The following is a 15248-nucleotide window of genomic DNA, read 5'->3' on the forward strand; positions in this document are numbered from 1 at the left end:
CAAAACCCAGGGAATACCTACCTGCTTTTGGTAGAATTTTATATCCTAGTTGTGTATACCAAATATATAAGTGTTAGGTCGGTTTCAGGCGACTGGAGGAGGGGCAGGGCATCAGGCAACCCCACTCGCCAAAGAATAACCAATCAGACGTCAACAGATAAACCCTAATATCATCTGCAACCGCCCGTCAGTCAGCGGAGCCCCCAGCCAGTCCCAGAAGGACACGAGCCCCTGCAGGGCCTCCAACCAACCCCAGGAGGACACTAAACCCTCAAGCCTTCCCCCTACTATCCCAGTCTACAAAAACACTGCCCAGCCGAATTGTGCCCGACTTCCCGGCCCTTTACTCTGGCTGCAGGTGAACCTCTCTCCAGTGCTGATCCCAAAAAAGCTTTGTTCAGCCGCTCACGGTCTGATTCCTTTTTGGCCACCCGCATCAGACATCACAATAAGTGGGGGTGGATTTTTAACTCCTTTTAATAACAGATCAGCGATTTATGTGGGATTTTTTGTTGTTTTTATTTTTGCAAGTTTCCATCTATTTGCTTTGGGTGGCAATACTTTATTTTCACAAAAATACTGTTTTTACTGATGACAGGATTAATATCAGTGTAAGATCTCTCTCTCACATTTCACCTGGTGATGCACATCTGTAATCCCCATAACTCAGGAGTTTGAGGCAGGAAAATTGTAAAGTTTGAGGCCAGCCTTGGCAACTTATTGAGACCCTCTGCCACTTAGCAAGACCCTGTCTTCAAAAAATTAATAAATAAGGAAAAAGGATTAGGGATGTAGCTGGTGGTAAAGAGCTCCTGGATTCAATCCCTATTCCCTGTGCCCTCTGCCTTCCAAAGTTGCCACATTTATTTGTAATCATCCTTATGAAGAGCTGTACCTGAAGGATTCCATTTTGATTTTTAAACTGATGATTTCTACTTTGTCAGAATTTGCTGATGCCAGTCTCAGAAACGGTTCCACTCATTTTCAGAACTGAAAGCTTTTGCCATGTGTTGAATGAAAAGTTTATTATAGTTTTATCTCAAACATGTACAGAGACCTTTATTTCAGAGCATTTTTATACTGTAAAAAGCTAATCATGAAAAAATTGGTAAGCAAACTAACATTTGGATTTTAAAAGAACCTTGCTATTTTATTATTTGCTTCTTCAGTGTATTTTATACAAGGACTTTTAAAAAACACTTTGAGCTCTCCTTTGACCATGTAACAATTTGTTTTCTATTTACTAAGACTAAGATCCCTTTTTTCTCTTAAAACTGTATAAAACTATACAGATTGAAATCTAATAAATCAATTTTTCAACTGAAAAGAACCATTTTACACCAAATTAAGTTTCTTTAAAAGATTCGTGTAGGGCAAGGTATGATAACACATGCCTTCCAAACTACTTGAGAGGCTGAGACAGTAATTATTTGAACCCATGAGTTTGAGACCAGCCTGGGCAACAATAGGGAGATCCCAACTCAGGGAAAAAAAAATCATGTAGTATACTTCCTATTAAAATGATAAACACAAGTTCTGTATCTTGTAAGGTGTGAAAGAACTAAATGCATCTTTCTTAAATTTATTCAAGAATAATATTTGCTTGAGTCACTTTTAAATCTATTTTCTATTAATACTTTCAAATAGAAGAAAATATTTTTCCAATACTTTGAGATTTTACCTTATTTTCAGAAGTATAACAGACGATAACTCTTGGCTAAGATTAGTTAAGTGATTTTCCTAAGAAATTAGTGTGCATAGATGATAAAAGGTTTACCATTCATTCCTGTGGCTATTCTGTTTTGTAGGCTACAGTGTGAACGCATGAATAGAAGAAAATTTCTTCTTGCCTCAGTACTTGCTCTTCAAAATTCAAGTTTTATATATCCATCGTGTCAAAGGTGCTTCTCTCGGATAATTTTTGTCTCCAAAAGGTAAAAATAAAGCCTATGAGCATGAGAGAGGAAATATAAGTATACACTGTAAACTTAACTTCTATGGCACAAGGGCAAATAAAGACTAAATTCATCATATGAGGACATTAGATTCTCTCAGGGATTCTCAGGGCTTGGTTCTCGTAAATCCCAGAACAGAAGTGGCCAGTAATCCAATTTTTAGAGAGAAGTTTCAGGTTACTGCGAAGTATACTAAGTACCTACCTCCGAAAAAAATAATAATAATAACTTCTCAGAGAGCAAGTCACAATCCTGGTGTAAAATCTTAGCCTACTTCTAGAATATCTCTGGGAATTAAGTAGGAGTTTTTTGTTTTTGCATGACCCCCAAATTATTTTTTAATACAAATAAGTAAACTCCTTGAAAATAGGCTCTATGTTACACATGTTAAGTTTAGATTTGGGGATACTTGCATAGACTTTACTGGTTAAGTATTCCTAATCCAAAAGTCTGAAATCCATAATGCTCTAAAATCCAAAAGTTTTTGAATGCCATTTCAGTACTCAAAAATTTCAGCTTTTGGAGCATTTTGGATTTTAGATTTTCTGATTAGGAACGCTCAACCTGTAGTAATTTTTATTGTTTAGCACTAGAATGGTGTTTGGCACAGAAGTCTTTATCATGTTAAATGCAGACCAAGTTTAGCTGGGAGCCTAAGATCCTTCTCTGATCTTTATTAAGTAGAATTGAGAAGTTAGATTTGGAGTTCCTCAAAAATACTTTCTGACGGCGATAAGATAAATATATCTAGTAAGTATCTAATAGTATATAAGTGAGAGTAGTGTGCCAGCAATATTATTTTTTAATTAATTTTTATTGGTTCATATTAGCTATATATAACACTAGAATTCATTTTGACATAATTACAATACATGGAATCTGATTTGCTTCAGTTCAGTCCCCAGTATTTACCCTTACCACCCCACCTCATTTTTATCAGATTTTTCGCTGCCATGACCAAAGGACCTGACAAGAACAATTAGAGGAGGAAAAGTTTATATGAGTTGCAGAGGCTGACTCCATTTTTGGGGGCTTTCAGTGAGGCAGACTATCATGGTAGAAGAGTGTGGTGGAGGAAAGCAACTCAAAACATTGTTCCAGAAAGCAGAGTGAGAAAGTTCTCTTCACCACAACAAAATATAAACATAAAGGCTCATCCCCAGTGACATACCTCCTCAAACCACACCCTACCTGCTTTCAGTTACCAGTTAATCCCTATGAGGGAATTAATTCACTGATTGTATTAAGGTTCTCACAACCTGATGATTTTACTTCTAGACCTTCTTGCATTGTTTCACACATGAGCCTTTGGAAGACACTTGCTGCAACTTACCCAGCCACACCCTAGAAACCTGCAAGGGACAATGGGGGGTTAAGAAAGACACCATCACTTACAAAGAGAAAGCTGGGACCAGGTGGGACACAGACCTCTGATGGAGGAACAGTGACCCAGACCTAGCTCAGCACATTTATTATATAGGGTCTCACAGTCAGGAAATTAAAAGTATAGGGACATTGTTCTTTGTGCACTAAAAAGTTACAGAACTAGAAACATTTTTGTAGCTATTCTACTGTTACAATGCTAGGAACATCCTGTTATTTCCTGCTGCACCCAAGAAGCCAACTGTCCAGAGTTTCTGCAAAGCAGACAGGCTTAAAGGTTGCAGCACTTGCAATATAATTGCAATTATCTTATTATACTCAGAATTCTCTATGGCCAGCAGCTAGTGTCTGAGCTCAAGGTCAAGATTGTTATTGTTCCCTAGCTTTGTTCGGAACTTCCTCATGCAGAGCTTTACCATAGCTCCCGAGCAATCTTGACCTGCACCTTTGCACAGAATGTTCCCAGAGCAAAACACAGCCACAGTTCCAAAGCAGTCAAAGATCATCTTCCAAGTCACTGCTCTCCACAGATACCTAATAGCTAAACCATAAAGCCCTCCAACCTCCTCTCTTCCCTTTCCTCTACTGATCTTTTTTTTTTAATATTTTTTTAGTTGTTGATAGATCTTTAGTGTACTCATTTATATGCGGTGCTGAGAATTGAACCTAGTGCCTCACACATACTAAACAAGCGCTCTGTCACTGAGCCACAACCCCAGCCCCATACTTTACTGATCTTTCTGCCAGGAATATTCTCAACTAGTCTTTTTCTCTAGTTAACATCAAATAGGGAGGTGGAGAAAGATTAGCAGTTCTAATTCACATCTAGGATCGAGGTCATCCTTGCAGTAGTTATCACTGTTCCTTTATTTACCACTCAAGTTCTCATTTGTAAGCTCTGAGAGGAAGACCCTGTTTGTGTGATTCTTCATTAAATCCTTGGCATCCAGCCTAGGACTTAGTTCATAGAAAATGCTCAACAAATGTTTGTTAAATAAATGAATAAATGGCAGCATGATATTGTCTAGGTTGTCTTAGGGTCACCCATTTTCAGGATCCTAACTATCATTTGAAACAACTAAAAGCCATGGACTATTTGTCTTATTGAGATGTATTCTTAGAAGCAGCATGGTATAATGGAATGATTTCAAGCTTCTGATTTGTATGACTTTGGGCAAGATATTTAACTTCCATGAGTCTATTTATAGAGGTAATGCACAGCAATCTCCTAATACATTTTATGACATTAGGATTTCCAAAATATTAGTCATTGTTGTAAAAAATCTATAAGTATTCTTTACCTATTGCAGTATATCATGATGATTAAAAGCATAATTCTCTGGAGCCAGACTACCTGGATTCAAATCCCAATCCTGCCCCCTTACACTGTGGCCTTGGGCAAGTCACTTAAATTATCTGAGGCTAAAAATGGGGAAAGCAACATCTGCCTTATAGGGCTCTTGGAAGGATCAAGTAAGTTAAGGTTTTTGTCTTATACATAATTAGTAATATATGTGTAATATATAAGTATAAAATATTTATGATAATCTTCAACAAAAATTTAGGTTAAATAATAATGCCATTGTTACCTCTTTAGACTGGTGATAATATAGAACATCAATGTTTACTATATGCTAGGCCTGTGCTAGGAGCTTTGTAGACTTTAATACAACAGACTATGAAGTAGATGCTATTGTTAATGCCAACTTCAAAGGAAACAACTAAAACTTAGAAAAATTAAGCAGCCTGCCCACACAGCCAGCTAGTCAGAGGCAGAAATATTCAAGTCTGAACCATCTGACTGCTGTCTACATTCATTATTACCTCCAGATTAGCAGTGGAATTTGTCTCCAGAATGATACTTTCCCTTCTCTTTCCAGAGTTTAAAATGCCCTCAGAAAAGAGCTCTGACTGAACCATTTAAACACATCAAACCCCACAGCATTTGGTCCTTGCTTGTGGAAATGTAGATCGTGGAACAATTACTTGTTTTCTATGCATATTACATTGACAATACTACAAAAACAAATCTACTCCCATAATATCTGCTGCTGTTTTTCTTCTCTACTTTTGTTTCTGCTTTTCTTTTTTCTTACTTAAAATCAGTCAGCATAGGAAACAGAAGAGACTGCTTCCCAAAGATTTTATTTGGACCTCAAATTCTTAGTGCTGACAGCCATAAAAGGTGTTTTGTGTGTTATGGAATTAACTGTTTTGTTTTGTTTTGGGTTTTTTCCCCCACAATTAAACAGATTTTAAAACTATGTTCTTCAGAGACTTAAAGTTCTATGGAGGTACTTCTGGAAGGAGACAGGGATTAAACTAGTAATGGTGGATAGTATTGAGTACCAGTAGGTAGGGCTCTGGAACCCTTACCTTAGTTCCAATAAGACATTAATTTTCATTCTTATATTAGGGTTCCAAGTTATATTTCTGTTGGAAAAGAATTTCATGATATAAAAACATAGACATACAAATATAAAAAAATATTGGAGCTAAGGAAGACATAGTTCAGTCATAAAGTGTGTGTGTGTGTGTGTGTGTGTGTCTGTATGTGTTGGGGGATTGATAGTGTTTGTATACTGTCCCCAAAATTATTAACAAGGGAGGGGATTTATCAATATAAACTATCCATCCAGCCCAAATATGCAAATTGCCTATTGGCTTAAGGGGATGCATAATCCCTTTAGTCTATCTCTGAAACTAATAACTTTTCTTTTCCTATCCTAAAATGGGAATCATAGTTCAGAGACTATCTACCTATTCTCATAACTATCCCCAACTACCCAAAAAAGTTTGGATTATTTATTTAATTAAGCAAGTCAAATTGAGTTTCACACACATAGATCATAGTTTTCTTTTGGGAGAAAGTAGTGTGTAAAAGCCTGAAGGCTACTTTTTTAAATATATTTTTCATTACTTTGTAGTATTTAGCATAATCTGGATCTACTGAATTGGAAGGGGCATTGTGTAATAATCATGTAGTCTGGATATCTGTAAATAGGTTGTAGATGTATATGCATCCTCCAGTGTCTGAGATATGTAAAATATTATATAATGGACTTGTACATTTTTTCTGGGAGAGAAAGTCAATTGCTTTCATCAGATTTTCAAAGGATTTCAAAACTAAGAAAACAGATTTACTGATCTCATAAATTCTACTTCTGGGCTAAATATAAGTACACTAGGAAACTAATGAAACTTCGCAGTTTAGTTGGGATCAAACAAAAAAGGTTCCAGATTTTAACAGTCATTTCAGATAGATCTGCTCAGAGGCTGCTCCTTTGAGTTCAGACCTATTTTCATAGTAGTTCTAAGGCATTATTTGCCTTTTTTATATGTGTATAGTGGAATTTCCCAAAGGCCAGGTGACCTGTGATATCACAACAGAGCAGAAAAGTGGAACTTGTGAATCCAGCTTTTTATTAAGCCAGATTTTAAAGAGTCTTGTAAAATGTAAAACAATGCCTGTCTCTTCTTATTTTTTTAAATTTGGGAATATATAGTTATGTTTTATAAAAATGTGTTCTAGTTAACCATGTAGTGGGTTTATTATTTTTTAATGTATTAATGAAAAGATATAATATGAACAAGTTCTTGGGTCTAATATATAGTATGGATTAGGATGGATATGTTCATTTGTGGTAATCATCTACAATGTAAATGAATTTTGAATCATGGTGTATACCTTGAATATATTCAATCTTTGTCAGTTAAATATTTTAATTAAGAAATATAGATATTATGCATTATAGTGCAAAACACTTTTATGTTAATTATTTTAAGATTTACTAGGAATTTTACATTAGACCTCAATACATTATTAATGCATAACCTTTAAAAAATTCTAATGCATATTTAAAACTATTTATTTCACTAGAGGTTGGTACTAATGAGAAGTGGTTTTATCCCCCTAGTGAGTCAGTTCCCTTTATTCTTTGACCAGCCTACAGCACAGACTCCAGAATATTTCAGTTCAATTACATTAATTGATTAGTACAGATCCATCCTCAGTGTGACAAAAAAATAATTAGCACCAATCTATGATGGTGAATCCAAAATACCTTATGTTAAGGCTTTGTTGGAAAAGTTACTGGAGAGATAAGAATTTTATACTCCCTCTAGTGGCTGTCTGACAGCAGTCAAATTTATACAGCTATCTGTGATATTACTTTCTTTTTGTACTTTGGCTGTTTTAAACCAGATCACTAGCAACATGGAGAAAAAACAAAGCTGTAGTATTACCCATTACCATAATGTGTTGTAAAGGGTCGGTTTCCCAAATTTAGAACATAAAAAATGGAAATCAGAGTTATATTATTGCAAACTAGAAAAGAGGGAAATACTAAATAGAAGTATAATCACCACAATGTTTAATACAAATCATAATATAATATTATGAGGGAAAAAGCAGACCAGTACATTCGCTTGGCAAGACTTATTCTGTACTCTTCATTTAATTTTTCTCATTTTGTCCTTCCTCAGACCTTTACAGATAAGGTACTCCAGATTTCAGGAATATAGTAACTATCCCAAGAACAGACAGCAACAGTTACACTTTATGTGTACTTTTTGACTAGAAAGCCTTAGACCACAATTGCACATTGTCATGAAAATGAGTTAAATCCCCTGGGTTTTTCTGTATCTAATTTTTGTAATCTGATCAGTTTTAATATATTCCAGTGGATTGAAAACAGTAATTTTTATGATGATAAGAATGCAATTAGTTAAGTACTTTAGGTATATATATTTGAAGATTACGTGTTAGTCGTATCCTCTCTCGTGTACACACACAGTTATCATTACTTTCCTATCAGTTTGGTATGCATTTCTGTCAGTTTGGTACTGCTTGATTTGAATCACCAAAGCTAGCTATTAGGAACAGTAATTCAAAACAAGTTGATCATAAGTAGTTAAAGAAGAATGAATGTAAATTACTAGTAGTACTTCTGTGAGAACTATTATCTAAAATTTTTACTTTTCTTGGTTTTTGTCATATGAAAAAAAATATTTAATGAAAATTTCTATACTCTTTTTCCCCCACTCTTTAGGTCTAGTTGTCCAAAATGTGGCTGTACTAGTGAAGCTGAAAATGCCAATTATAGGTATAAACTCTCCTTGAAAGTTGCAGAATCAAACAAATTATATGCTATTACTATATTTGGAAGCTGCTTAGATAAGTTTTTTGGTCTGACTGCCACTGGTTTGCACAGGTAAGAATATTTAAAGCATTTTTCTGACTGCTCCTTTAGTCTGCCAATAGAATATAAAGATAAGTGTTTTAAGGTAAGGTAGTATACTTAATAAAAAGATAATTTTTTGACCTCAGATCATCATTTTCCTTAAAAGATACTCAAGTGAGAAAAGGAAGATACTTATCCCAGAAGTATATATACCATATTAATGTTATACCAGGCTTCTTTCATTCAGGATAACTAAGCTCTAATTAAAGTATTAAATTATAAAACTAATCCAAGATAGAGAAACTTAGATAAGAAAATAAAGTCATTTCAAACTGAAGGATGGTCCATATTGAGGTTAATATTCAGGTGTTAAAGGACCCATGAAGCAGGAGAAACTATTTGAAGGAATATTTGCATATCAGAAGTTGAAATTTTGTCATTTCTTTCAGTTTGTTTTATAACTTCATCTGCATAGACCTACAAAAACATGATACTGAAAAAGGAGGATTTGTGTAAGCAACTGAACATTTGCCCTTCTGCTTACCCCCACCCTCAATCACTTGTCAGAAGAAATCTATTCCATGTTTTATAATTGAGGGCAAACTGATTTAGAAAAAGGGGCACTAGAGGGACCATAGCCAGAATTGTCAGGGAAGAGGAAAGGCTGGTACCCCCCACTGTTGCCTCTATCTTTCCCTAGTATAATTACTGGACCTGGTGATTAGACAAATACATGCTTTATTCACACTGGATATATTGGAGTTTTGTAGGGTTTTTACTTTGTCTTTCTATGTTATGGGAAAACTATAGAGAACAAAATGCTTAGGTCATAAAGCTACTTTTTTTCAGTGTGTAACTGTAAAGTTTCCAGCCACGTTTTCAGACCAATTGTGTCTTCTAATGTTATTGCAAAAATTATAATCTCCAAGTTATTTTCTTTACATTTTTTATTTTCTTTCTAGGTACATTCAGGATCATAATAAGATCCCGGAAACATTGGGGAGTGATATAACTCAGAGCCTGTTAACTAAAGCTGTGGAGACTTGTTTTGTTGGACAAAGCTTTATTTTTGGAGTGACGGTAATTGATACTGACTTTCTTTTTAGAATTTTGTTGTAGTGAAATGCTTTGAATTTTCTAAATAGTTTTAGGAGTTATATAAATTTGAAGGCCTGTAGAAGCACTTTATACTGTATAAATATAGCCTATAGAAGATCTGTTTAAACATCATATGTTACAACGTCCTCTTTCAAATGTTTTAAAGCCCAGTTCATATGCTTTCAGAACTTTAAAAATTTATTATGAATTCAGAAAACTCTTAGATGTTTTGTATTTATTTCACTCTCAAAATTTTCTCAAATTATATGGTAAGACTTTCATCAGTGCTCTAGTTTTAAATTCTATTATATGTATAAGGAGAAGGAGGGAACAACATTAAAGGCAAAGTATCTCAGTGTTGATAAGAACATTAAAAAGAATGGTCTTAAATAATTATAAAAGAACCTGTAGAATGAGTAAAAGAATGAACTGACTCAGAAGGAGTAATGTACTGTCTTAACTACAACCAAAGGGAACAAAGAGAAATTTTGTCCACCTGGAATCAGGAGTTTAAAAGAAGGAATAGAGCAGTCTGCAACTGAGCAGTGAGAAAAACCCAGAAAAAAATGAAACCAAGAGATACAGAGCTTTACTTTGTTAAAATCTTGGGTTTGACTCTTCTCTTTTCTTCCTCTTTTTTTCTCTCCCAAATAGAGTGGTAGCTAACATTTATTAAACAACTCATGCTAAACAGTAATTCTCTGTTTTATTCTTGTTTAATAAATGAGAACACTAAGGCTTAGGGAGGTTAAATATGTTGCTCAAAGCTCTAACACTGCTAGTAAATCCTGGAACTAGAATTTGAAGAAAAATCTTTCTATTCCAAAGTTTATTGCTTTTGTATGTACTATTCTGACTGGAACACTATAGGAAGTGAAATTAGAGGGGGTAAGGGTTATACTTGTATCTGCTTTAACCTTTTAAGTCCCTGTTTATTATTTGAGCCAAAGGAGGAACACTTTATTTTCATTTTAATTTATTTACTTCTTTCACAGAATTTTGAAAAACAATATGGAAATGGTTCAGATTCTAGTAACTTTTTACCACAGTGCCATGGCTACAAAGGAGAAGTCAGAGCACTAGTAGCTTGCCAGATTCTTCTACCAGACCCCCATGTTGCAGGCTTCACTGTCATCGACTACTTTCATCAGCTTTTGCAGACTTCCAATTTCAGGAAACTTCAATGTGCCTTCCAGGAACCTAATAGTCACTTACTTGCTTTAGATCATTCAAATAGTGATCTCAGCAGCATAAATGGCTCTGACAGCACTACATATTTTTCAGAGCCCCACAGCCGAGATAATTTTACAAGATTCTGGCAGCCATCACTTGAACTTACTTCCATTGTTTCACCACTAACAGATAATGACGATTTCTCAGCTTCAGAACAAAGCGTGGCCATTGGCACTCTTCATCAAAACGGGAAGTACAGCTCCTTTGCAAAGATTGCTGGTTCTAGCAATTGCTGTGATCCCATTCAGGGTTCATGGAGCCTCATTTCATATATGGATAAAAAGAGTACAGCAGAAAAGTCAAATGAAGAACTTGACTTTCAAGCTAATCAACTGAGTGCAGTTCATAGCAATCATGAAATTGGAGTCACTGACTTTAATTTATTCCCTTTGAAAATACGAGAACTCCATGAGTCAAGTAATGCAGAATCCTTCCACAGTGCAGTGAAAATTAAAAATAGTTATTCTCAGAGTGAGCTATACTGTTATCCACATCATAATGTAAATACCACCACTAGCCTTCAAGATACACTGGCACATTGTCCATCTTCATCATTTAGACCTGGGGAGAGAGCTAGCAATTCCCATGATTGTGACCCTATGATTTGGGATGATCTGCCATTCTCTGAAAGCCTGAACAAATTTCTAGCAGTTGTTGAAAGTGAGATTACTATTACCCAAACAGACACCAGAAATAAGAAACATGATGTAGATAATAACACTAGTAAATTCCATACAGACCACAGCAGGTTATATGTGACCCCCCGGAGAACTGCTGGAACCCTGCATACACCACCTATAGTTTTAAGATCAAAACACACAGTCAAAACACACTGTAGCAAAGATAACTTCTTTTCCAACTGTGAAGCAAATCTAAGTCCTGTTATTCAAAAGGAGACAGAATCAAATAACACGGCAGAGGTTGTCTCTAGAAGCAGTAATGGAAGAGATACTTCAGAATATTTTCTCCTAGACCCTTATCTTTCAACTCTGCTTCCATCTTCAAAAGATTTAGAAACAACAGTTAAAAAGACTATCAGGATTCTACCACAGAAGGATGAAATTTCACTTAGGCCCAATAATTCAGAGAATGACCATTTTTATCTCAGTATCAAATATTTTAGTGGAGAAAAGTCACTTTCAGAAGTGAATGAAAAGTTGACAGCTTCATGTTCTAAAAAATACAATGATGTTTCTGATGTTTGCAAATTAGAAAACAAACGACTTTATAGGTGGCCAAAGAACCAAGATGACAGTTTTACAGTTTGTAAGAAACTTACATATCCTTTAGAAACTCTTTGTAATAGTACAGATACATTGAAAGAAATGCCTTTTGGACATATTGATAATAACTTAACACAAATCTATTCTGCTGATCATGAAGGTAGCTACAATGCTTCTGCTGATCTCTTTGATGATATTGCTAAAGATGTGGCCGTTGCAACAGAAATTATCCAAAAACCACAGGATATTTTATTACAGTGTGAAACATCTTTGACAGAAAATCATCTTGCAGAGCCTGATTTTTCAGGAAGATCACTTTCTGAAAATTCTAGCCAGACTTCACAAAAATTACCCTTACAAAGCACATCTACCTCTAAGTATCTGAGAACATACTCTCCTCTGCCTCATTTTCAGTCAGATTCAGAATGTGACCTTGAAGATAGCCAAGACTTTGTTCCATGTTCACAGTCAACTCCAGTTACAGGATTCCACCAAAGAATTCATGGGATAAATGAAGCTTTCCACAAATTGCCTGCCTTGTATTCAGATCTTGATGCTAACCATGAAAAAATAAGGATTTCTCCTGAAAATGACAAACAGCAAGCCATCCCAAGCTGTTCAAAACACATGAAAACACGTAGCAGAAAATTCAGAAGCCCTATTATATCTAGTATTACACAATCAGAGATGTTCAACAACTGTAATATTGCTGAGTGTCTTGAAACTGATATTGATGAATGGGTCCCTCCTACCCCAAAAAACGATTCACTTGGATTCCAAGTCATGGGTCTAAGAAAGTGCTTTACTGCCCATAATTCTCCTGACCAAAAAGAGTTACCAAGAAAGAAACTAAAACTTGTCAAGCAAAGAACTGATATATTTTTAGTTAAGAAAAAGTCAAAGAATATGTTTACAGAAATAGTTGCAAAACAGAAAACTCCTGAATATAACCGTAAACAGTCAGGCTGGATTTCCAAAGAGTCAATTCTCGGACATGATTTTTTTTCAGAAGTCAAATGTTGCCTTCCATCTGAAGTGTCTGAAACTAAAAGCACTTGGTCACCTGAATTGTTTTCATAAAAAGTCGCCTGAACTCAATTCTTCAACTGTTAAGTAAAGGTAAATCTGTTTGGAAACTTTTTTCTCCAGTGGCATGGAAAGCATTCTTTAAGGTTTGACCACTCTGAGAAAAGTAAATAAGGGGCCTGTACTGGGTCTTTTAAAATGTAAAGCCATATTTTCCCCAGCATTTTATTGGGCACTTTATCTTGATAATAGCATGGAATATTATTAATTTTGCTTTTTAAAAGTATCTTTTAAAATCACATGTACAGCCAGAAATAAAACCTTTGCAAACCAAACAAAATCTTAATTGTTCAGCTGAGATCAGGTATTTTCTAATCAGAGATTTGTAATGGGTATTACATAGATGTTGTGTTGAGAGCATGAAATAGAAGTGGTTAACCCAGCAAATGTTTGCGAGCCTTAACCTAATCAATGCATTAGTCCGCTTGAATGGATTAACTGGGTGGTAACTACAGGCAGGTATTGTGTGGCTGGAGGAGGTAAATCACTGGGGGCATCCCTTTGGAATATAGATTTTGTCTGTGGTGAGCAGAGCTCTCTACTTCCTGGTGCCATGTCCTGAGCCACTTTTTTCTACCATGTTTTTCCACCATGATGTTCTGCCTCATCTTAAACCCAGAGCAATGGAGCCCACTACCTATGGACTGAGACCTCTGAAACTGTGAGCCCTAAATAAACTTTTTCTCCTCCGAAACTGTTCTTGTTAGGTCTTTTGATCACAGTGGCAGAAAAGCTGACTAAAACAGTTTCCTTTGTCATTTCTCACAGAAAATGATTCCAAACCTTCACACTCTTTATGCCACCAAGCTATTGCTAGTGTTCTTTTTCTCACTTCATGATGGGTATTGAGATCACTTGGTATTCTCTCAACTTCCCACACCCATACCTACTCAATTTTCTATATCTGTAGTCTCCCATAAATTCTTTCCTGTAGTGTAAGAAAATGATGAGCACCATCTTGGTACTAATCTTTTTGTACTGTTATACCATTACATTCATCTTTCTTGGGATCTTATACCAGATATTCCCTCCTTCTTGCTCACCTACCCCCTAGCTTTTTATTTTGATAATTTGAAATAGAACAGCTAAAAGAATACTACAATGATACAGCATTAGATAATCATACCATCTATTCAATTATTTTTAAATCTGCCTTTTCTATATGCATATTTCCTTTCTCTGTATATATATGTATACATGTGCATATGTATATAATTATATATATATATATACATGTATATATGTTTTTGGTGGACTGTTTAAAGATAAGCTGCAGATAGGACTCTATCCCCAAATAGTTCTGCATTAATTTTCTTAAAAATTTATGAGCCCAAATAGAGTGGTTTATCAGTGAAGATTTAGAGTAATGAGTAGAAAAGAGGTGCTTTTTTTTATTTGTAGATGACCCAATGCCTTTATTTTATTTATTCATTTTATGTGGTGCTGAGGATCAAACCAGGTACCTCACATGTGCTAGGCAAATACTCTACCACTGAGCCACAACCCCAGCCCAAAAGTGGTACATGTTTATTGTCTAATCTGTGTGTGCAATAATTCTTAATAAACAGACATCTCCAGAACTAGGAACTATTTTGTTCTTTTTGTTACATGCAAATTTCATATCTCCCTCTGCAATAAGAGTAGTAATACTGTTAGGATTCACAATGCCATTACTCTTCAGAACCTGTTGGTATTGAACTATATAGTTCTGCAGTTCCCCAGTACCATTATTTAATGCTGATTACATTGTTTATGATGGTGCATTCATTGTGCAACTGATAATACTGTCTTGCAATGAATCTCTCAAAGTGAATTAACTATATGTCACTAATAATTACAGAAAATGCAAGTTATACCCTGAGTATGCAGGACAGTGAGTATTTCATTTTCCGGTCATATATTTATTATTTGGGCTTTTGTAACATAAGCATTGGACACATTCCAACCATACCTTCTCAAACTTTTTAAGCTATAATCACTGCGTTCCTAGACTGATCTCTTTCAGTGTTTGCCACCACGCGGGAAGGACAAGCAAGAGGCCTGTGGGTGGAGCAAGAAGAATGGTTTCCTTTGTGCAAGGAATATCC

The 15248-nt window shown here is 35.4% G+C and overlaps 1 protein-coding gene across 2 annotated transcripts in view; it reads left to right on the forward strand.

Annotated features, from left to right (window-relative positions):
• Positions 1 to 15248, forward strand: part of Ddias (DNA damage induced apoptosis suppressor) — a 52437-nt gene that overhangs the window by 5680 nt on the left and 31509 nt on the right. Inside the window, exons 2-5 of one of the 2 annotated variants that reach the window (XM_047516432.1) lie at positions 1809 to 1934; positions 8390 to 8551; positions 9484 to 9601; positions 10615 to 13194. In XM_047516432.1, the coding sequence (XP_047372388.1) occupies positions 1825 to 1934; positions 8390 to 8551; positions 9484 to 9601; positions 10615 to 13155 (2931 nt within the window). In that variant the 5' untranslated portion in view covers positions 1809 to 1824 and the 3' untranslated portion in view covers positions 13156 to 13194. Of the gene's footprint in view, positions 1 to 1808; positions 1935 to 8389; positions 8552 to 9483; positions 9602 to 10614; positions 13554 to 15248 lie in introns of those variants that run through there. The other variant, XM_047516431.1, reaches the window with a different exon arrangement.

This window comes from Sciurus carolinensis, chromosome 11 (genome assembly GCF_902686445.1).
Source record: "Sciurus carolinensis chromosome 11, mSciCar1.2, whole genome shotgun sequence".
NCBI classification, from domain to species: Eukaryota; Metazoa; Chordata; class Mammalia; order Rodentia; family Sciuridae; genus Sciurus; species Sciurus carolinensis.